The 23,066-nt window shown below is 43.3% G+C and overlaps 1 protein-coding gene across 1 annotated transcript in view; it reads left to right on the top strand.

The window, feature by feature from the left end:
• Nucleotides 1–6,711: 6,711 nt before the first annotated feature.
• SYN2 (synapsin II) overlaps nucleotides 6,712–23,066 on the top strand; it is a 152,239-nt gene continuing 135,884 nt past the window's right edge. The window contains exon 1 of the mRNA XM_060161152.1: nucleotides 6,712–7,202. Within this exon, the coding sequence (XP_060017135.1) occupies nucleotides 6,808–7,202 (395 nt within the window). The 5' untranslated portion in view covers nucleotides 6,712–6,807. The remainder of the gene's footprint in view (nucleotides 7,203–23,066) is intronic.

The raw sequence follows: 23,066 nt of genomic DNA, 5'->3' as shown, positions 1-23,066 counted from the left end.
GATTAACCCCACTTTACAGATAAATAAACTGAGTCTCATTAATGAAATTGCATGAGGCTGCCTTGCTAATAGGTGGCTGAAGCAGAGGATAAACCTGCATGGGTCTGACACTAAAGATCTAATTGATCCACAGTCTGGGAGTGGTCAGCAGGATGGGGAGTCAAGGGCTGCTCACTTTCTGTAAACAGCTAATTTACTGGCATCTTGTAAATATCTCTTCCTACCACCTGGAAGGCACCTCCCTGAAGAGGAACTGTACCAGAGGTAGAAGGAAGGGGTTGCCTTCTGCACCGACTTGTACGGAGAGCTCAGCTCCTTCCCTGCAGTGGGATTAAATGCTAAGTGGAAGGGATGCTCTTTTATTTATCCATGAAGTGGTGTGCAGATGCTGCTAAAAAGCAACCTCTGATGAATCCTCTGAGCTTCCCAGGCAGGGAAACCCACTCTGTGCTGCTCCTGCGCACATGACAGAAATGTTCCTCTATCACCATGGCAACAGCCAATACACCAGCATCCCACAAGAGGCCAGAGCTGCTCTGTGGGGAGCTGTGGTCCAAGCTTGGTGGGAGTAGGAGTGGGGTGCATGGGGGAGGGGTGTCTCATCAGCTAGATTCTTCTTGCTTGAGGCTAGCTTGTTGCTGGGGCAGGAATGTTTATACAGGATTCCAAGCCTCCTGTGTCTGAAGGAATCTGGGCAAAGGGAGATGGCCGGAAAGCTGAGGAGGGCCCAGGGGGCATATTACATTTTCCATGGCTTCCAATGAATGTGTTTATTAGGCAAGCTGCTGATGGATGGCACCTTTCTAAGGGGGCTGTCAGTACACCCTAGTGCAGAATTTCATGGGCTTTGCAGACAACGAGACCTGACTCCTAGCTCTGTAACTTTTTAGTTCAAAGATCTCATGTTAGTTGCTGTACCCTCTCTGAAGTCTAATTGCTTCATTGGTAAAAGGGGGATATTTAACACCTCCCTTGTGGGAGATTAAATGACATGACACATGGACAGTTCCTGGCATCTGGTCAGCATCTAATCAGTTGTAGATATTATGATGTCCCCAATACTGTCAGAGAAATGGAGACTTGGCAAGGGGACCATCTCTGACTCCCTTAAGTCAGGGGTATTGGAATTAGAAGTCATGCCACCTGTGTTTCTTCTGGGCGCCCCGGCTTCTCTCTCTTCCTAAAGCCATCTCAGCGTTCAGTGTTTGCCCCTGTGTTCCCTGGCTCAGCCCGGTGACGTCAGGTGCTTATTTCTCCCTGCGGGGCCCCACCCAGAGAATCCCACAACACCAGACCTTGAGGATCGCCCAGCTTAGCTCCCTCTCCCTCATCTTCCAGGCCAGGAAATGGAAGCCTGGAGACAGAAGTGAAGTGTCTTTTCAAGGTCATCCAGAAAGGTAGAAGCCAATAGTTGAAGTGGTTGTTGAAGTGGTTGTTGCATTTATTTTGGGCAGGTATGACTAAGCCTGGGAGTAGCGGCAGAGGTCGACCTCGTGCCTTCTATGAATTCTCTTGGGTGTGTAACGTGGGGATACACATGTATGAGGAGAGTCCTTTTTTTTATTTAGTTGTGCTACTGGCAAGTTCTGTGATTCCCCTGGCATCAGAAATATTAATAGCTAACATTTGCACAGTGCTTTATGGCTGATAAAATACATTCATATACTTGATCTTATTTAGCTCTTGAAATAGTCCTTCGAGGTCGTTATGATAATTATCGCCATTCTTTTACAGATCAGGAAACTGAGGCTGAACGTGACTTGTTCAGAGCGACACAGTTACCACTAGGCAGCTTTAGGAGTTGAACTTATATTTGTGTGATTCGTAAGTATAGCAAAGTGGCCCAGCTGATGTGCCACATTCGGAGAATTCAAAGCTCAGGACATAGCCGTCTTCTGTGCAGAGTGGAGGAGGAGGGCATCCCCAGGGCTGACGGTCACCAAGGCCCACCTGAATAGAGATGGCAAACCCTCAATTCAACCGGGTTCTCCAAACGGCAGGTAACAAGATAGTATGGGAGCAATAATGATGCCTCTTCCAGGAAAGCTTTGTCGCCTTCAAAGTGTTCTCATATTATCTCATGAGAGGCCCGAGGAAGACCTAATACCCCCAGTTTACATAAGAGGCCCAGGGAGCCAAGCAACTTGTTGAAAATCTGCAAAGCCAACGAGTGATGGAGCCAGGACAAGAACCCACAGTTCTTCAATCCCAAACGCTTTCTACTTCTTTTTAGGGCAGCTGGGTCTGAAGGGGGTCCCTGATCCTGAGGCATGAGCAAGGGCCAAGGTTGGCATGTTCCAGCAAACTTCCTTGTTTGGGAGGAACCAAGACAGTGTGCCGAGGTTTCCCTTTAAGCTTTGTGTTTGAGCTCTGCCTGCAAAAGGCACTTCAATTGCTCCTCTGACCTGTACCCAGCCTGGCTCCCTGTGAGCCTTCTCTGCCGCACTGTTGCTCAAGGGGAAGAGAGAAATCAGAGGGGCGCGGTAAAGCATTTAAATTGGTTCCCGAGTTTAGCAGGATTCTTTCATCTGCAGTCGCCAGGTGTTTACTTGTGTTTACAATTCAGTGGGAAGATAAAGATTACACAAGGAAGGACCTCAAAGAGTCCCAGTCTTCCAGAACTGGAAGAGACTTCCAAGATTCTGATAGTCAGAATCAGAATAGTCCGTCAGGGCTTAGTCAGTCACTGAATGATTAGCACAGGGAGATCAGCTCGGTGCTTTGTGACCACCTAGACAGGGGGGATAGGGAGGGTGGGAGGGAGATGTGAGAGGGAGGGGATATGGGGATATATATATATATATATATACAGCTGATTCATTTTGTTATATAGCAGAAACTAAGACACAATTGTAAAGCAATTATACTCCAATAAAGATGTTAGGAAAAAAAGAAAGAAAGAAAGATGGGAGAGATCCCCCGTCCCCACTTCTTCACTGATTGTTCTGGGAGAAATGCCTTCTACCTGGAGATGGGGAATGGCTGGTTGGTCTCAGAGGGAGATAGGTAGAAAAGGCCCTAACTGCACCAGAATTTTATATTTTATAGCATTTCCCAATCCTGCTCCCTCTTCAATTCCAGAGAAAAGGCAGGATATAAGATAGATGAAGAGGGCTATATTCTCCCTGCATCTGGAACCTAGATCCACAGGTAAGGATACGGGAAAGATTTTCATTACAGCTCATTGAAAACCCAAGCCCATTTATAATACAGTGTCTTTGCATGCTAAAGACACTTCCTGGCAAGGACTCAGTGGAACACGGAGGATATTGTTTTAATCGGCTGTGATTTACATTTGTGCCAACTAACGAAAATCTTCTGATTATATTGAGCTGATTAATAACCACCCATGCCCAATCATAAGAAAATATTCTGTTCTTCCATAAGAGTAATATTCTTATTAAAACCTACCAGAAAATAGTTATAAATTAGTGGAATATTTGATAAATATTTTTAATGGTCTTGTGGGCCTCCATTGTATCAGTGAAGGAATCTATAGGTAAGCAGTTCTCTGGGAACATTCTGATCTACCACCCAAGACTGGGATACTTCCTGTGTGTTGAATGTTACATCAGGCTTTGCAGATCATGGTGAGAGAAGCAGCAGACAGAATTCCTCACTGTGAGGTGCTTGCCATCTAAAACTATAGCTGGACAGACACCAACAAAATAAACACACACACAAGTACAGCCTCTCGGAACCCCTCTTACAAATATTTGAGTGCATTCTACATGCCAGGTGCTATTCTAAGGCTTAAGGAGTATAGTGATAATACAGGGAGGGTCTTTGCTTTCAAGGAATAGATCTATACCTTCTTATGACTTATCCAATCCAGCTTCCCTGACTTTGTTCTTGCCATCTCCTCCGTCTTGACTGTCTCCCCTACGCTGTCCTGGTTTTCTGAATTCCACCCATTTTACACGGCCTGGGCTCTACTGCTCCTGTGAACTCTCCTCCTACCCCAGAGATCTCTTCTTCCTCTGCCTCCTTTAATCCTCACTGCCTGCTCCACTTTCTGGTCACACACAGACGCTCTGCTATTGCTAATTATGTGTTCACGTGTTTCTGAGTTGTCTTCTTATGGGCAGAACTTGGATTTTCTTCATCTTGAATCTCCTTTACCCTCCAGTGCCTAGCATGATGCCTTGTGTGTATTAGGTACTCAAGACATGTTTGTTAATTGGTTGATTTTTAAATATTATACGTGCTCTACAAGCTTAATGGTTAGGGGGGAATTAGTGAAATATATATAAAAAAAGACAACCCACTCATTCAAAAAACTTAAGGTGATACAGTGTCTGAAATCCCATCAGTAGAGATTCATGCCTTTGGAAAAGATTCCTCTCATTTTCTAAAAAATACTCAGTTTAATACATCAAACTGAGTTTATTTACTTAAGTTATTAGTGACATCAGTTTTATTCTCCAATAAACACAAGAACTGAGTTGGGTAAGAGTAGAGCTGGATTCTTAAACAGCAGAGTCCTTGCTATGTATCAGGCACTGTGCTTGGTGTTGGGGTCCAAAGATGACTGAGACACAACCCCATCATTGAAAAGCTTATATTCTAGTCACCAGAATATTTTATTATCATTTCTTCAGGGGCTATGACGAAACCAAGCACAGACATTGAAACAGCCCACCCTGGAGGATTGAGGGGAGGCTTCCTGGAGGAGTCATCAAGGAACATTCCTGCAGGCCTTCTCTGTCTGACTGCTTTCCCTCTTCTCTGATTGTAAACCGTTTCAGATGCCTCAAGACCCATCTCAAATATCACATCTTCTGAGAAGGTATCCCTAAGCCTCACAGGCAGAATGAATCCCTCGCTCTCTGGTGCTCCTAAAACACCTCGCCCATCTTATTGTGGTGATTGTTTCTTTGTCTGTCCTCCCTACTTTCCCCCTCTAGCCCACATAGACGGTGAACTAGCAAACAAGGGACACTTTCCATTCATGTCAGTCTATCCAGCTCTAACCATGCCTGGCACATGGGAGATGGGAGGACCACTGTATAACTATAGTTGACCGAAGACCTCTTGGACATCACTGGGTCTCTGGCTCAGGGCTGGTTTGTGCATCTCCAGTGCCCAAGCTGAGTGCCAGCTGGGATGTAGGAAGCAAGAACTGCCTGCCAACATTAGTGACAAGCTGCTCATTGATTCCATTCAGCCCAATAAATACTTACTGAGAACTAGTTCCAATAAGAATAAGAATCTTGGGCTTCCCTGGTGGCGCAGTGGTTGAGAGTCCGCCTGCCGATGCAGGGGGCATGGGTTCGTGCCCAGGTCCGGGAAGATCCCACATGCCACGGAGCGGCTGGGCCCGTGAGCCATGGCCGCTGGGCCTGCGCGTCCGGAGCTTGTGCTCTGCAACGGGAGAGGCCACAACAGTGAGAGGCCCGCGTACGGCAAAAAAAAAAAAAAAAAAAAAAGTATAAGAATCTTGCCACCACTACTAGAATGCCTACTATTTGCCAGGTGCTTTACATACATGCTCTCACTTACTCTGTGTAACGACTTTGAAAAGTGTTATCTCCTTTCACTGGCTCAGGAAAAGAGGCTCAGAGGGCTGATTTGCCCAAGGTCACGTATCACGCAGAGTGGTCTGAATGTAAGGTATATCTGCTGAGTCCTGCTGCAATTCAACATAGGGATTAAAAGTATATCTCCTGAGAGGTGAAAACAAAGGTTCATGGGGCATACGAGATTCAGGGAGTGCCCATGGGAAGGTGGTAATCAGAAAGCCTTCATGGAGGTCGAGGCAGATCTGGCCAATGAACGAACTGGAAAAAACAAACAGAAAGATCTTAAAGAGGTGACCTTCTCGTTACTACATAGGATACACCAATGCCTGTAAGCAAGAACGCAGAAGGGGTGGCAGAGCCTTAGGTATCCCACTCAGGGGTCCTGCATCGGGGGATCTCCAGACTTACACATGTTTCCTCTCTCTTGTGCAAGAGATGGGGGAGAGGAGTAGGTGCTCTGAGGTGAGCCATCCCTAAGGTTCAGGTGCTGAAAGCGCATCCCACACATCCTTCCAAGACAGGTGGAGAGGGTCTGCGTCCCACCCCCTTTCTCCCCAAAGTAGAGGAGACGACCCTTCGCTTCCCCACTAGGTCTTGTCTTGTCACCTTAGGGTACGGGGGGATGTCTTTCTCTCCCAGCATTGAGGAAGGGATAGTTCTTTTTCATCTCACTATAGGGTGTGTGTGTGTTTGTGTGTGTGTGTGTGTGTGTGTGTGTGTGTGTGTGTGTGTGTGCATGTTCGCGCGCGAGAGGGGAATGGCTTCGTTCACACCTCAGGGTGGGGAGGTTGACACCTTTCTTTCCTTCAAAGGGAGTGGGGACAGTTTCCCGGACACGGTTCTTTTCTCTCCCAGTCAAAAAGATGGTAGGGGCTCTGAGCTCTCTTGTCCCTATTCTTGGGGAGCAGGACTAGCTTCCACGCCCTCCCCAGAGAGCCACGCTCAGGTCTCAGGAGGCCTAGTCCTCCCCAGACCGCGTGTCCCCAGCCCCCGAAGGCCCGCTGCTCACAGCCGGCTGCACAGGCTGCGAGTCTGGGGCGGCGCCGGCTCTGCGGCGCGGGGCGGGGCAACATGTGCCCCCGCCCCCGGCTCCGCCCTCTCCCTGGCGCTGAGCTTCGCACCTCCCCGCCCGCCCGGCCCAGTTGGCCGCGGCTGTCTGCTTGGCTTACGCGCCTCGGACCGAGCCTCTACCGCCTCAGCCACCTCAGCCCCCGCCGCCGCTTCCGTCTCGCCCTCCGCGCCTCCCGGCTCCGCCGCCCCGGGCGCCCTCAGCCCTTCAAGCCAGATGATGAACTTCCTGCGGCGCCGACTGTCCGACAGCAGCTTCATCGCCAACCTGCCCAATGGCTACATGACTGACCTGCAGCGGCCGGAGCCCCAGCAGCCGCCGCCGCCGCCGCCCCCCGGCCCGGGCGCGGCCTCGGCCTCGGCCTCGTCTGCGCCCCCGGTCGCCTCGCCGGGCCCCGAGCGGAGGCCGCCGCCCGCCCCGGCGCCCGCGCCGCAGCCCGCGCCGCAGCCGGCCCCGGCGCCGTCGGTGGGCAGCAGCTTCTTCAGCTCGCTCTCCCAGGCGGTGAAGCAAACTGCAGCCTCGGCCGGGCTGGTGGACGCGCCCGCGCCCGCGCCCGCCGCCGCCAGGAAGGCCAAGGTGCTGCTGGTCGTCGACGAGCCGCACACCGACTGGTAGGTGCCCGGCCGGCGCCGCCCGGGGCTCGGGGCCGCTCCGAGGATGCTCCGGCTCCCAGGGAGGTGTCAGAGCAACGAAAAGGAGGGTCTGGGGTCCCGCCGCGAGGAGAGGGGGTCCAGCGGGCGTGTGTGTGTCGAGGGCGGGGGGAGGCACTGGTCAGCCTGGAAAGGTGAAGCCTGCGGTAAAATAGTCCCTCAGTTGACTCAAATCCCCCCAACACACAAATGCTGGAGCTACTTTATCCAACAGGGAAGAGTCTTAAGAAATAGAGTTGTTTTTTTTTTTTTTTTGAGGGAGGGGTGGAGGGAACAGACTTTTCTGCCTCAATACATCAAAGCTGACGTGAAAAGGGTCCCAGATCCCCCGAGGGACATGAAGGCCAACAAGAAAGGTTCTGCCTTATGGGCCCCGGGGCGAATCAGGAATGGAAATGGGTAGTTGGGGGCGGGGAAGCGAGAGGGCGAGGGGGTATTTTTTCACCTGGTCCGATTAAGGCTGGTGGGAACCAGGTGTACACGGACTTGTTCCCGTGCAGCATGGTGAACTCGTTTAAGAATAATACAATTCTTGTATTTTCTGCAGCCCCAAATATTCTTGTATTTTCCCAAATCTCCAATTTGTGGATTAAAAAAACATTTTGGGGGGTGGGTATGTGTTTTGGGGTGGAAGTGATGTTACTTTTTCCAGCTGGAAGGATGATGACCGAGGTATTCTGGATCATTAAATATTCTGGATCATTAAAGGGACGCAAATAAAGAGATGTGCCTTAATGCAGAAGATGGGAAACTTAAAATTTTCTTTTTTTTTTTGTTTTAAGGGATATTCCAACTTGGAATGCTGAAGGCTGAGGGAATATGTGACCTCTGGTCGATAAAAGCATGAATGAGGTCTGTTTAAGACAAATTAGTTAAAAGAGGCTCTGTTTTATGGAGGAGGAAGTTGACCCAGGGGATGGTTAGGGTGGGAGGTGATAGTGGAATTGACTGGTGAAGGGCTTGAGGAAGTGAAGAGGTGAGGAAAAGGGGTTGCTTTTTCTTCTGGAACATGGCAAGGGTTTTTTTTTGTTTTTTGGGTTTTTTTTCTCCTTTCCTCACAAGAGTTGGGGTTGGAGACTAGACCTAAGTCTTTCCTCCCAAGAGGGAGGCACAGAGGGACCACAGAGCTATTTATCTCCATTTCCTCTTCTGGCTGCTTCCCTGGTTTTCTCTATCATTTTCTCACTGGGAGACCCAGACGGAGAGAGTGCTGGCGTGGCTGTGATAAAAGTGAAATGTAGATGTGGAGATGCCCTCCTGCTGACTTGTGTAGTTGGCTTTTTCTTAGGACAGCAGAGTAGAAAACCTGAAGTGACCTTTGTAAGGAAATGACACAGACACACGCAAGAGTGTACTGGGGAAGGTAAGAGAGTACATGATGGTGCCATTGGCAGTCCCCTAGGAGAATTACTCTAACTCAGTTCAAATCAACAAGTGCTTATTAAATGGGAAGGGAAGGTAGCTAAGCTTTATTGAGCATCTGTTATATGCTAAACCCTGTACTAGGTGCACTAATATATATCTTATTGAATTTTCACCACCAAACTGAGTCTTAGAGAAAGTAAGTAATGTGTTCACAGTCAAATGGTAGAACCAGAATTTGAACTTAGGCCTACTTGACTCCACTTTTGCCACTCCATTATATTATTATGTGTATATATATATATTATATGTTATATCATTATTATTATTATATTATTAGCAATATTAATAATTGGCCCCCTCTAGGGGCTAGGCAGTGTATGGGCCTTACAGAGAACTCACTCAAATTTGGGAGACAAAATGAAAACATGAAACAGTTAACAAAAAGGAATCTAGAATAATTAGTTGAGACTGGTGTTTCAGGCTTTCACTAAATGGTGTGATTAGAGTTATTGAGGGTAAGGGTCAGAGTTATTGGAGAAAGCTTCACAAAGGATGAGTCTTGAAGAAAGACCAGGAAAAGGAGGGGAGAAATGAGAATGAAATTGGTGCTTCATTTTTTTATGCAAGAACCTTGACCCTCCTGTACGTGGTCCTGATCTCCTTTCCTGTTGAAGGCATTTGTTTTGGGTGTAATTACTAGTTAGGTACCCGCAGGTAGGAAGACACTCATTTGTATGGGTATGCGTTTATAACTGCTTCTGTGGCTTGGGACTTGAAACTCTCCTTGGATAGTATTATTCTCTAGGAAGACTGCCTGCCTGGCACGAACCACAGAACTTGCCTTGCCCAGGAGACTAGACTTCGGATGGAAGAAATAGAAGCCACTTTACTGTAGGCTGACTCCCAACTGTTTTCTGATTTTCTCTAAAGTAATAACATTGATTTATTAAAACTCATAAACCCAGTTTGAGTCTAGTGCTTGACAGCAGTTCTGTGCTTCTGTGTTTCTGTGCTTAATGGCAGTTCTCAGAATTTTGCAGAGTCTGTCTTCTTTTAAGGTGTCTGTATTTGTTAAAAACATCGCAGTTAAGTATTGGTGAGTGGCTTTATTGAAAGGTCTCTATGAGTTAAGGCGCAGATGCCTGTTTATGACAAGCTCAGTGACTTAAAAAGGTGCTTTTTGCTCTAAAGACTGATTTTAATAGATTTGTCTCACAGTTTTACCTACCTAGATAGTATTCTGTGAGCAGGTGTCATACATGCCTGATATTATTTTCCTGGTGCTTGCATAGGAAGTCAGAGTATAGCCTCCAAGTAAAATTTGAGAATATTGGTCCCATTTGAATTATGGAATGCTAAAATACGGAGGGTTATAACAAGTATTTAAATAATTGGAGATTTAAAGGAGGGCTTAAAATAGGCAGCGTCTTAGAGCAGCCTTGATACACAGCAGATTCTTTTGAATTTCTGTAGTGTAATTGGGGGCAATGGAATCTGGGGATCATATCACTGACCAGGTTGATGGGAAAATCGGAGGATGTTTCTCTCTTTCTTTTGCTTGAAATGTGTTTTCATTGGTTGCCTGAGCTCTTTAGGTTAATTGCACATTTGCACATTAACGGATCACTGAAAAATATTTCTGTTCCACTAAAACGTGATATCAAGCTCATTATATACCTCTTTAGTTAATTATTACTAATATATATATATATATATGCCTGAAAATGCATGTCTTCTTTCAAGGTTCGTACCTAAATTAGAAGTGCAGTTAATATTGCATTGTAAGGATGTTTGTGCTTAAACAAGGAACAAGCGTCCATTTGCATATGTTGTTTTTTCTGTGTTTTACCTTCTCACTGGTTATGAGGTAAGTTTTCTCTCAGATTCTCCCCTGCCTCTGTTCCAGTGATTCCAATTCCAGTGATCAAGTGAGCTTTTTCAACCTCGAATGTCTCAATGTTTGAATTTGAAAATCGGTAAAGCAGGCATTCTAGAGATTATCTAGAGTATCTAGAGATTGCAGATTTGATAAGTCCACAGATGTTTATTGCACACCTCTGTATAGAGTATATATGCTAAGAAAAATGAGACATAGTATCTCTCTTCTAAGATCTTTCCATCTGGCTGGATAGACAAGATAAATACATTTAAAAAAAAGTTTACTAAAAACTTCCCTTTGTATTTGAACTATGGTCCTTGGATCAGCAGAATAGGCATCAACCAGGAGCTTTTTGAACTGCAGATTATCGGGTCCCACCTGACGCCTACTGAATCACACTTTGCATTTGAATAAGATCTCCAGGTGATTCACATGCATATTAAATTTAAGATGCACTGAACTAAAGGGTATGTGATTAGTGCTAAAGATGTGGCAACAACACCAAGTACTATCACTTTTTGAGCAACTGCTATATGTCACATGTGATACCGAGTTCTTTGGAAATATCATTTAATCCCTACCACAACAATGTATTGTACTGTAGACGTTTAAAAGAGGGAGAGATGGATGTGGGCTAGAATGGGAAGGGAATGCTTCATGGAAATAGTGAGATTTGAACTGAGCCTTGAAGAATTTAAATCAAAAGAGATAGGTTGGCTCAGTCCAGACAGTGGATGGTATAAGGAAAGTGCACTGGTAGAAAAGAGGGAGACAACCAAGAGACTCGGTTGATGCATTATCTGGGAAGTGCCGGTTCCCATTCTTTTCTGGTCAGTCTTTGGGCATTTCATTAAGAATAGGGGAAGCGCAGAAGTCTGGACCAGTGCTTGTGTGTAGTTCTAGAAAAATACTTGAATTGAAACTTGGGGGGAAAGCTCCGGTGAGGTTTGAGGCTTCTCTCTGCCAAATATTTTATCTACATGTCCTGTTTCTAACACAAACATACTGATTACATTGAATTTCATTGTTCATAGCAACAGTAGCTTATAGCTTAGAATTCTAGGTTATTAGAGCTGGAAGATACTCCGGGTTACTTTATAAATGGGGGAAATTTTTTAAATAAATTTATTTTTTTGGCTGCGTTGGGCGTTCATTGCTGCGCGCGGGCTTTCTCTAGTTGCGGTGAGCGGGGGCTACTCTTCATTTCGGTGCACGGACTTCTCATTGCGGTGGCTTCTCATGTTGTGGAGCACAGGCTGTAGGTGTGCGGGCGTCAGTAGTTGTGGCACACAGGCTCAGTAGTTGTGGTGCAGGGGCTTAGTTGCTCCGCAGCATGTGGGATCTTCCAGGATCAGGGCTTGAACCCGTGTCCCCTACACTGGCAGGTGGATTCTTAATGACTGTGCCAGCAGGGAAGTCCCATAAATGGCGGAAATCTTGTTCTGAAGAAGCAAAGTGGCTTGTTCAAATTTATTCAGAACTAGGATCTAGAATTTCAGTCTTCCTTCTAAGCCCAGAGAAATGGAACAATTTGCCCAAGGTCAAATAAGAAGTTAGTGAGAGAATGGAAACCAGAATTCGCGTCTTCTGACTCTTAAGTTACTCTATGAGTAGATTCTTTAAATTTTACCTTTTTTCTCCTTGAAAATTCTGTTTTTGTCTGCTGCTTTTTTTTTTTTTTTTTGCTGTACGCGGGCCTCTCACTCTTGTGGCCTCTCCCGTTGCGGAGCACAGGCTCTGGACGCACAGGCTCAGTGGCCATGGTTCACAGGCCCAGCCGCTCTGTGGCATGTGGGATTTTCCCGGACTGGGGCACGAACCCGTGTCCCCTGTATCGGCAGGCGGACTCTCAACCACTGCGCCACCACGGAAGCCCGTGTCTGCTGCTTTTAAAGAGCCACTGTGGAGTTGTAAGTGCTTAAAAAAGAACCACATGAGCATATTGCACTATATCCCCACTAGCAGTTTCACTGTCTTATTTGTGTTATTGTTGTTTCAGCAAAGGTCATTGTAAAATGGTTGAAGGAGACTCTTAATTAGAGACCTAGTCATCAAACTCCAACAATATAATAAAGTTAGTAGGACTGCGCTACTATGATGACCTTGCTTTCAGGGACCCATTTTTACCTTAGTGTCCCTGTCTGCCTAAGATTTTACTGTCTTTCTGTACCCAAGTTGAGGTCTGTGGTAACATTAGCCTTTTCAATATCTTGCTAAGCAAAATGTAATGGAGGCCTAATTAGCAAGTTTTCCAGAATTGCCTACTTTCCCTCATATTTACAAAACAGTTTTAACGGGGATATGTTCAGTGCAGTGGAGCATCTAAACACAAGCCAGGTGCTGGGGATATAAGGTTAAGTTGGGCATAGGCCTTGTCCCCTGGGATCTTCCAGTCGAGTAGGGGAGACGACAGACGTTTAAATAGGATTTTAGTACACTATGGTAATTAGTATGCATAGGATGCTGTGGGAGCAGAGAGGAATGAAGATGTTGTGGTTAGAAATGTTTGTACCATTAAAAATGTGCCACTGTGTATTCTTTGATAAACCATTTTGCCTCTTTGGAGTTTGATTTTCTAAACTCTGTCAAATGAGAGGATTGAAACATTCTCTCAGATCCTTTACAGCACTACATTATTTCCATGTTACAGTTTTTGTGCCATTTTCTTTCAAAAGCTTTAGCTCTATGATTTATTCTATGTGGTAATGCTTGTAAATCTTTGGAAGGGGAGGCATAGGTCAGTACATGGCTAAACATGTCCTTGGATGAAAAGCTCATCTTCGAGTACTCTCCATTCAGTACCCCTTTCTTACAGTGTTGCTACCATGTGGTATCCTGAAAAAAAGGGGCTAATCCTATAATGCCCACTGTGTATGTTTCCTACTCAGTCATGGGAATTGTGGACTTGTGGTTGAATTCCTGTCTCCCTGATAGCTCTAAGAACTTTTGTATACATATGTTGAAGTGTTGGCTAACAGCATTTATTTCCTGATCCCTGCCGTGTGCACTGTGTTGTACAGTTTGCACAACATATTCATACCCAATGTCTCATTTTATCTTCATAATGATGAACAAACAGACTCATAAAAGTAGTCGCTTTCCAAATATTAAATAGCTATTAAGCTCTCCAGCTTGCCCTTTTCTGATGTGCATGAACACCCCACGCTTGCTCTTCCTTCCTTTCTGGAGAACAGCTATTGTGCTCTCTGCTTCTTCCCCTCTCTCAGCCTAGGCGCTAAGATGTCTTTTGTTTACTGGAGCCTTTCTCAGATTTTAGAATCTGTTCTTTCCTTTTTCTTTCTGTCTAGGACCATTCTTCCATTCCATTCCTCCCAAGCACAGCTTTAATCCCTTTCCAGGATATATACCTCTCATCTATTTCTCCGCTCAAGGGGTCTAACAACTTTATGCGGTAACTTTAGCCCGATTTAATCCTACAAAAAGAGGCTTGGGCTTTGTGGGGGGGAAATTGAAGTCCCCTTTCTCTATTGTGGACTTGAATCCTTCGAGGGCCCTAATATTACAATAGCACAGCTGAAGACTGTTTTCTTTTACACTTCCAGGTTTCAGTGATATAGAATGAGTTTTTTGTTGTTCTTGTTGGACCCTGTGATGTGACTCAGGGACACATATGGATATAATTCCCTCTGCAGTCCCTGTCACCCCCTGAGGAATAGCCAATGATGAGAATTTAAGTTCTAGAGAGTCCTATGTTTACTAACATTTTGACTGCGGGGCAAAAGGGTAGCAGTGAAAGATTGATCTGCTAATCAGTTAGCAAAGAGCTAATAACTCCAGTGTGTTAGTTTCCATGAAGGCTACAAAGTAAGTGAAATACTTGGAATCAGACAATTATATAATACATGCTTTCACTTTTGAGAACTTGTAGGGAATCTCAAGGAAGACAAAATTAGCATTATCTAGTGGAAAGAGCATCGCAAACATTTAAAATATCTGGGTCAAGCCTCTACTCTGCCGTGTAACTTTGTGTCACCATAGGCAGTTTAACACTTTAAGCCTCTTTTTCTCTTTCAAAAATTAGGGATTTGAGCTAAATCATTTATCTTCAGAGTCCTTTAGAAACCACTTTAGAAGTCAAGTGATTTGTAAAGGTTAGATCGTTTGACGGTATAAAGACTTGTTCAGAGAAGGAAGAAATCACTGTGGGCTGGTGAAGTCAGAAAATATTTCACAGAAGGGGCTAGGTCTGAGCTAGGCTTTCAAGGCTGAGTGAGATTTAGATTGGTGAGGAAGGAGAGAGGCATTTCAGTTAAAAGGAAGAGAAAGAGCAAAATCATAAACAACAGTGAGTAAAATGTGTGCAAGGGAGCTTTAGGGTAGTCAGCACACAGGTTTCAGGGCAGGGAAAAGAGGGAGAGGTTTGGATAAGCGGGGTGGGAGAAATGATGGCAATAATATCTAATGTGTCGAGTATACAATGTGCTAGGTAGGTGTTCTAAGTAGATGTATTAACTGATTTACTAAGTTATGAAATAGATTACTGTTATTAACCAAATTTTGCAAATGAAGAAACGCATAGCGAATTCAGGATTTGAATCCAGGTAGTGCAGCTCCGAGACCACGCTCTTATCCACCATGCTCTATAATCACTAGGTAACAGTGTTCCAAATTTCTCCTTGCCACTTAACACCTTGGTGTTTCTTTTCCTCAGCGAAAGGGACACCTGTTTTACCTCGAGCAGTTTCTTGTTTTTTGTGAACTTGTTTCTTCCTCTATAAAGAGGAGATAAAGTATTTCTCATTCTTATGAGAATCAATTGACATAAACTCTCAAAATGCCTAATGTGACTGGGACCTGGGAAATGTTCAATAAAAGTTCCACCATGACAAGCAGATTTTCATAGCAACTTTGAGGCAACAGCTTACCATGTGAGTCTTTATAGGAGCCTTCAAGTCAAGTAAAGTCATTTGTAGGCAGGTTTCTGTGACACTAAAAGTAATTTTGAAAAATAGGGCAAGCCTAAATGAATATTCCTTCATTTTGGTTTTGGAGTAGTTTGTTGCACATAGTTTAGAAAACAATGATTACTAATGTTTTGAAACAGTCTTGGGGGAAGATGTTTTTGAGATGGCTTATTTGTAGAAACTTTATACTTTGAGCACTGTCACATCCATTGTCTCATTTAATCCTCCATACGACAGTATTTGTGGGGCAGTAATTAATGTTATTTTCATTTACATATGAAGGAATTAAGATGGGGAGGTTACCCAAGATCACATACTCAGGAAGTGACAGAGTTAGGACTCCCACCCAGGTCTCTGCCTTTGGATCTTCTGTATTTTGCTGTGGGCTTCCCAGACTGAGTTGCAGGTGCCATAGAGCTAGATGGTGAGCTAATTTAGTTGGAAGCTTGTATTAAGTGAACAATAATGTTAGTTCTTCCAGCCATTTATTAAACTTTGTTTTCCATGGGTGTTTAGTTTAATGATTTCCCTTTAGTGCTACCTTGGGATTCTCTTGCAGAAACTGCTAGATTTGACACAAAAAGCCAGTGAACAGAGCCATGGAAGGTGGTCACAGGAAGGATGGGACTGGTATTTATCTTCTCTGGCAAGACTGGAACCAGAAGACCTCAAGAAACATCGTGGTGTTTTGGACAGCACAGGAGATTTGGAGTCAGAAGGTCTGGGTTTAATTCAGCCATAGCAAGCTTCTGTTCTTCCCTGAATCTCAGTTTCCTCATCCTTAAAGTTGGAGTAATAGAAGCTGCCCTACTTTCTTCATAGGATTGTTGTGAGGTCAGATTGCAAACTGTAACATACACAACAGATTTAAATATATATGGACTGAAACTGTAGCAACAGGTGGGACTGAGAGTAGATATGAGGAAGAATTCCCCACTTAATTTCCTCTTAAGTTTTGTCATGGGCAGTTTTTCTAGTTAATTAGGAGTAGAAATTTGGGGGAGACAATAGGTTTTTCCCTAGTATCAGGGCTGCTGATTCTAGTTAGAACTGTGGAACTGGTAAATTTTGTTTTTTCACTTTTCTGTGTCTTCTCCCCCCACTGATGCCTTTCACTCTGTGTCCATGGACTCCTGTGACCTGGGACCCATTCCAGAGGTGAACATATTTTCTAAAACAAAATTGGGACATGAGGTCTTGTTTTTCAGTGTAAGAAATAGTCTGAGAGATTTTTAGATGCTGCAATATGGGAATTGGGGGGAAATTTTAGTGGTTGGTGGTTGGAACCTTCTTGAAATCCAGAGGTTCCTGGGAATTGGCCAGATTGTTGTTGGCATCCTTATTTCCTAGCTTTTTATTTTCATCAGGCTGAGTTAATCTTTGCTCAGTGTGAGTTGTTAATGGCTGTTGGCAATCCCTTTTCACAGGTTTTTGCATTTTCATAGAAGAAGCTGGAAAATAGAAAATCTTCTCTGACCCTAAGTAATGAATAGTACAGTTTTAGCATTAAGATTGGGGGAAAAAGAGAATCATTCTTTATTGCCCCACACCCACATGAAAAGTCTACTCTTTAAAAGAAAAAACTTGGCAAAGAGGGATGAGATTGGTTTTCCTGTAGCCACCAGATGACTTACTTACACACTCAGATCAGGTTGAAAAATGCACTGAACTGAACTTTCATCCTGGAAGGAAACTGTAGCATGTGTGATTCTGTAATTAGGTCACATGTTTAAGTAAAACTTTATAATTTAGTATATACTTCCACTTGCATGTATCATCTAATTTAATTGTCACCTTAACCTTGTGAGGTAAGTTGGTATAGTTGCCTATTTTGATTAGGAAACCAAGGCTCAGAGAGAGTGTGGTTTGCTTAGAGTTACTACATGAAATAGGTAGAGCTGTATGTAAAATCTAGATTCTTCTTTCTCTGTACCCTTTTCTCCTTACTCAGTGCCCCTTTTCTCTGTGCAGCTAAACTTTCCAAGCTCTGCGTTAATCAATTATGATCCTTTTGCCTCAAAGCACCAAGAACAGATAAGAAATTACTTAAGCTGGAAAGTGCCTGTATGGTCTGTGACAGGTGCTGCGTAGGTTGGTTGAAAAATAACTTAAAGATTGTCTCCTTTCCCTATGTGTTTTTTGTTAATGCTTATAATACTCTGATGACTTAGAGTCCTTCTGGTGCCTCTGGTGTATTTCAGACTGATTTTAAGTTGTCAGGAAAGGGAATTTTCACTCCAGAGCTCAATTCCTTTAAAACTTCTTATTATCATTTTGTACCTGGAAACTTATTTCTTAGCCAGAGCTCAGGGTGGCATCAGACTTAAGTTCCTACTAAAAAGACTGTTCCCCGCCGATCAATTTTCTTCTGCCTTTTTTTTTTTTTCCCCCACATAGCCGGTCCCTCTCGCTACAGCCCCCTCCCTCTTCCCCTTAATTCCAACTATAGTTATTTGCAAGATTCTGGGAGTCAAAGGGCAGTGAGTTTGGGGTAGAGAAAGCATCTGAAGCTCCTGTCCCTTCTGACTGCTCATGTTCCCTGAATATCGTGGAAGCACCCTGCTGCTGTGTCCACTTAGCAGAACCTGTGCCTTTCTCCAGACCCTTCAAGAGCAAAGGTCTGGGTGGTGGCCTTGAGGGAAGAAAGACTTCCCAGAGATTCTTCAATGAGTTGATTTGGTTTTTCCCATAGTTAGAGCTTAAAAACAGGCATAGAGATCAGCCTTTTGTTTTGTTTTGGGTTTTTTGGCCTCACGCATGTGAGATCTTAGTTCCCCGACCAGGGATGGAACCCTGGGCCCTCGGCAGTGAAAGCACAAAGTCCTAACCACTGGACTGCCAGGGAATTCCCACCTTTGTTTGTTTTTACTGGTCTACTTCCTTTCTCCTTCTTGGGGATTATTTTGAGGTTTCCCATTTATCTCATTAATTCCTTCATGAAGTATTCCATGGGAACTAGTGCTATAGTGCTGAACACAAGAGACGTTGTCCTGTCTTCACAAAGCTTATGGTTTATTTGGGAAGATAGTCAATTAAACAAGCAGTGTAATGAAGTATGATTTATTATTATATCAACATGATTAAACGAAGTTTTAAATAGAACATGTTTGTCTCATAATTTCACCATAGCAATAGAGCAGCTGCTGTCACATTTTTATGTTCTCTTCCAATATTTGTCCAAATGCAGACATATTTTTACATAGTTGTGATTGTTGTCTAGCTATAATTTCATATTTTGTTTTTTCTACTTGTAAATAATGTTTACATATTGTCATATAGTCTTAATAATTATTATATATTTTAATAACTGTTGTACCATGATTTATTCAATTATGTTTCTATTAGAGAACTGTTGACTTCCAATTTTCCAACATTATTACGTAGTACTACCATAGGCATTCTCAGTTTTCAGGAAATGAACTATTTGATCAGAGATTATGATAATACGACTCTTAGCGTGGGATCTCTTGGCTCAAACCTCAATGAAGAGCGCAATTAGTTGCCAGAATTAATGAGAATTGCAGGACACATTGATCCCTGACACTTCGAATGCCTTTGGGACACTGGGGCTATGGCTTTCTGAGGGTTGCTTAAAAAAAAATTATGATGATATATGTAGCTTTTGATAGATACTGCTATATTGCTTCCTATAAAAGGTTTTTCCAGTTTGCAGTCCATCAGCTATATTCACTTCACTTTTCAGCATGCAGTATTATCTTTTTAAGTGTTGATATGATAGGTATGAAAGCAGTATTTGGCTATTTTATCATGTATTTCTACGAGTACACATGAGTTGAATGTTTTCCCTAATGTTTGTTTATAAATATAGTATGTGAAATGATTGCTCTGTTTTTTTGGCATTTTATTGGTTGATTTGCTAATTTGACAGTTTGATTTTGAATGGGATATTCATTGTCAATGAAGAGGAATGGATAACTGCGTAGAATGTCTTCTTGGGGATTTGCTCTAATTTGACAAAAAACTTCTGTGATTGTGACGTTAAGGGTCAGATTCTTTGAGCTAGAGTCAGTACTCTGTGTAGGACTGACACCTGTGGGGTCTGCACTGGGCTGTGAGTTCCTTCAGGGCAAGGGCCATGTTTTACTCTTTGGCTCAGCATTTAGCAGCCTGGCCAATGATAGGCCTCAAAAAATTGTTGAAGGAATATGACTTTCTTGGGACAGTCTCCTTCTCTAAATATCATTCTCACATCTTCACCATTTAAAATTCATTCTTTGGTTCTCAATGACTTTCTAATCTTGGAGGCCTCTAGGAATTTATAAATACCTGTAAAGGATACCTCCTGGAATTTATAAATACTTCTAGGATTTATAAATACCATCAATGCCGTGGTGGTCTCAGGCAACATATCGGAGATTCTAACCACAGTACGAGAGCAATACTCTGTAGGGGTGGAATAAAAAATAGATACCTGGTGATGGAGGAGTGGAGAGGGGGTGAGAGAGATGCTCAGAAGAGTAGTAGGAAGTTGTCAAGAATAAACCTCATCTATTGCAGAGAATCCCAGGAATATGAGAACAGGAATGTAATCTTAGCGGTCGCCTGAGCTTTGGTGTCCTTATGTGTAAATGTGGATGAGAATGCATACTTTCCAGGGTTGTTGTGAGACTTTATTTAAATAAAGTAGGTTATAAAAGTGCTTTGTAAACTCTAAAGTGCTATGTGGATAAAAAAATCATTGTTATCATCACCATCATGTAGGTAACCAAGGAGCAGAGGGATAAAGTTACTTTTATTTTTTTCCAGGAGCTAGATTTAGTCTTCATATTTTGCAGTCAATCTTTATCATTTGAAGATGAAATAGAAGTTTCTAAAGTATTATTTTCCCGCCAAGGAAATAGTGAGGAAGGATGGAGGATGTGGTTGGGTAGCTTTAGGGACTGAATAGACTTTGTTAAGCTTTTTATCACTTTACCAAATGATTAGTTTCTTTCTGCCCAAGTCCTTTTCCTAGAGAATGAAGCACAGCAAAAAGAAGAGTAAAAACAACATGAACATGGCAAAAGCATGGGCTGTGTTCAGAGGCAGTAAGTGATTTGATTGAGGCAGTGGGTTAAGATAGGGAGGAATCATGAGCTGATCCTGGAATAGTAGATTAGGATCCAATAAGGACAACCTTGAATGCAAAACTCAGAGGTAGTCAGTGGGGAATAGTGAAGGTTTTGGAACAGGGGAATGATTTGATCAATGCTGTGCTTAGGAAGGTTTATCTGGGGACACTGTAGAAAGTGGGGAGGAGGAAGAACTTGTGCAGGGCTGGAGACCAATTTAGAGGCATGTTTTCGTTTTCCATCTATGAGAGAGTGGAGGCTTCTAATAGGACCGTGGCCGTGGAAAAGAAGGAGTGGATACAAGGATGTCAGAGAGTATAGTCCCAGGCTGAAGGAGCTCTGGTACCTTATGACCTTCAGTCTGTTATATCTCTCAGAGGTTTGTTTTCCCTGTAAACTTTTTAAAAGTTGAAGTATAAAAGTGCATAAATACTAACAGTTCAGTGAGTTTTTACAAAGTATAAAGTATGACCCAAGTCGAGATATACAACATATCCAGCACCTGCTAAGCTTATATCCCCCTTCAGTCATTACTTCTCCTTCCCCAACAGGTAACCGCTATTTTGGCTTGCTTCAATATATGTTAATTTTGCCTGGTTTTGAGATTTCTATAAATAGAATCAGTACAAACTCTTTTATGTCTGGCTTCTTTTGTTTGACATCATGTTTATGCGATTTTTCTGTTTTCTGGTATGGAGAATTAGTTCATTCTTTTTCAGTGCTCATTTGTATTTCGTTGTATGAATATATCACAATTTATTTATGCATTCTGCTGTTGATGGATGCTCAAGTTGTTCCCAGTTTGGGAACAACTATGAATAATACTGCTATGAACAGTTCCTTTACATGTCTTCTGGTGAATATAAGCTCTTGTTTCCTACCCAGGAGTAGAATCTGCTGGGTTATAGGGCATATGCAAGTTCAGCTTTAGTAGATACTACCAAGTACTTTATAGAGTTTTACAGAGTTTACCAATTTACACTGCTGTTAGCAGAGTTTAAGAGTTCCTCACCAATACTTGTGTCTTAGTTAGGTTGGGCTGCTATAATAAATACCATAGATTGGGTGGCTTAATGAACAGTTACTTATTTCTAACAGTTCTGGAGGCTAAAACTCCCAGATCAGGGTGCCAGCATGATCAAGTTCTGTTGAAAGTCCTCTCCCTCGCTTGTAGATGCCGTCTGTCTTTATCCCCACATGGCAGAGAGAGAGAGAGCTCTGGTCTCTTCAACTCCTTATGAGAGCACCAATTCCATCATAGGGGCTCCATCCTTACAAGCTTATCTAAATCTGATTATCTCCCAAACTCCCCACCTCCAAATACCATCACATTAAGGATTAGGGCTTCAACATATGGATTTTGGCAAGGGACAAAAAGATTCAGTCCATAATAACTCAGTATTATATATAGTATTTTAAATTTCAAAGGCTCTCATGTTATAAGAAACTTGAACAGAGAGGGCTATATCTAGCATAAAGGAAGAAAGGAACTACATTCTTCCCTCTGTATCCACAGGGGATTGGTTCCAGCCCCCCTGCCCCCCCGCAAAGTCCATGGATGCTCAACTCCCTTGTATAAAATGGTGAAGTATTTACATATAACCTATGCACATCCTTCTGTATACCTTAAATCATCTCTAGATTACATATAATACCTAGCACAATATAAATGCTATGTAAATAGCTGCTGCATGGTAAATTCAAGTTTTGCTTTTTGGAAATTTCTGGAATTTTTTTCCCAAATATTTTTGACCCCCAGTTGGTTGAATCTGCAGATGCAGAATCTCAGATACAGCGGGCTGACTGTACTGGTTATTGAAGGCCTGCCACATACCAGATACTGCCTAGGTGCCTTTTCCTTACATTGTCTCATTTAATGAAGATAATACTCCTGTAAACTGTGTGATCAGTGTTATCACATTGATTTTACAGGCCAGAAAACTGAGACTCACGGGTTCGGCAGCTCATATCTGCTGTCTAGAATGCAATCTAGATCTGCTTGAATCCAAACAATGACATCACATAAAACTGCAGTTTGTCAGCGCGGTGTTTTCGGCTTTTTGGTGGTTAGAGGAGGCTCTTCTTGGGGACCCTGAAGTCCCATCATATAGGTAGCCCCCTTCTGAGACTTAGTACTTAGCTGATGCTGTAAACAGCAGCCTCCCAACCAGGCACCTCCCCCGCCTTGTGCCCTCTCTGCTTCGCCACTGAATCACTCAGCAGCCGGTCGTTAAGACTGTCTCAAGGTAGATATTATACTGGCACATCCTCTGCTCCAGCTGGCAGGATGACGGAAACAGCTCCCATGGAATTTTTAACCCTAGCCAAGCCTCTTATTTCTCTCTCTTACCAGCTTTCTTCCTGTAGCTTTTGTCCCCCTCAAGACTAGGAAGACAGGAATGACATCACAGAAAGAGCTAGAAGGCAGGAGACCTAGATCCTGACCCTAACACTAAATTGTATGCTTTTGAATATCACATCTACCTGCTCTTGACCTGGGTTTTTTGTTTTTTGGGGTTTTTTTTTGCTTTTTTTAATTTGTCAATTTGTAAAGGTTTTTTTTCTCTATTATTTATTTATTTTA

Source organism: Lagenorhynchus albirostris, chromosome 10 (assembly GCF_949774975.1).
Source record: "Lagenorhynchus albirostris chromosome 10, mLagAlb1.1, whole genome shotgun sequence".
NCBI classification, from domain to species: domain Eukaryota; kingdom Metazoa; phylum Chordata; class Mammalia; order Artiodactyla; family Delphinidae; genus Lagenorhynchus; species Lagenorhynchus albirostris.
This window is presented reverse-complemented; position numbering and strand designations above follow the sequence as displayed.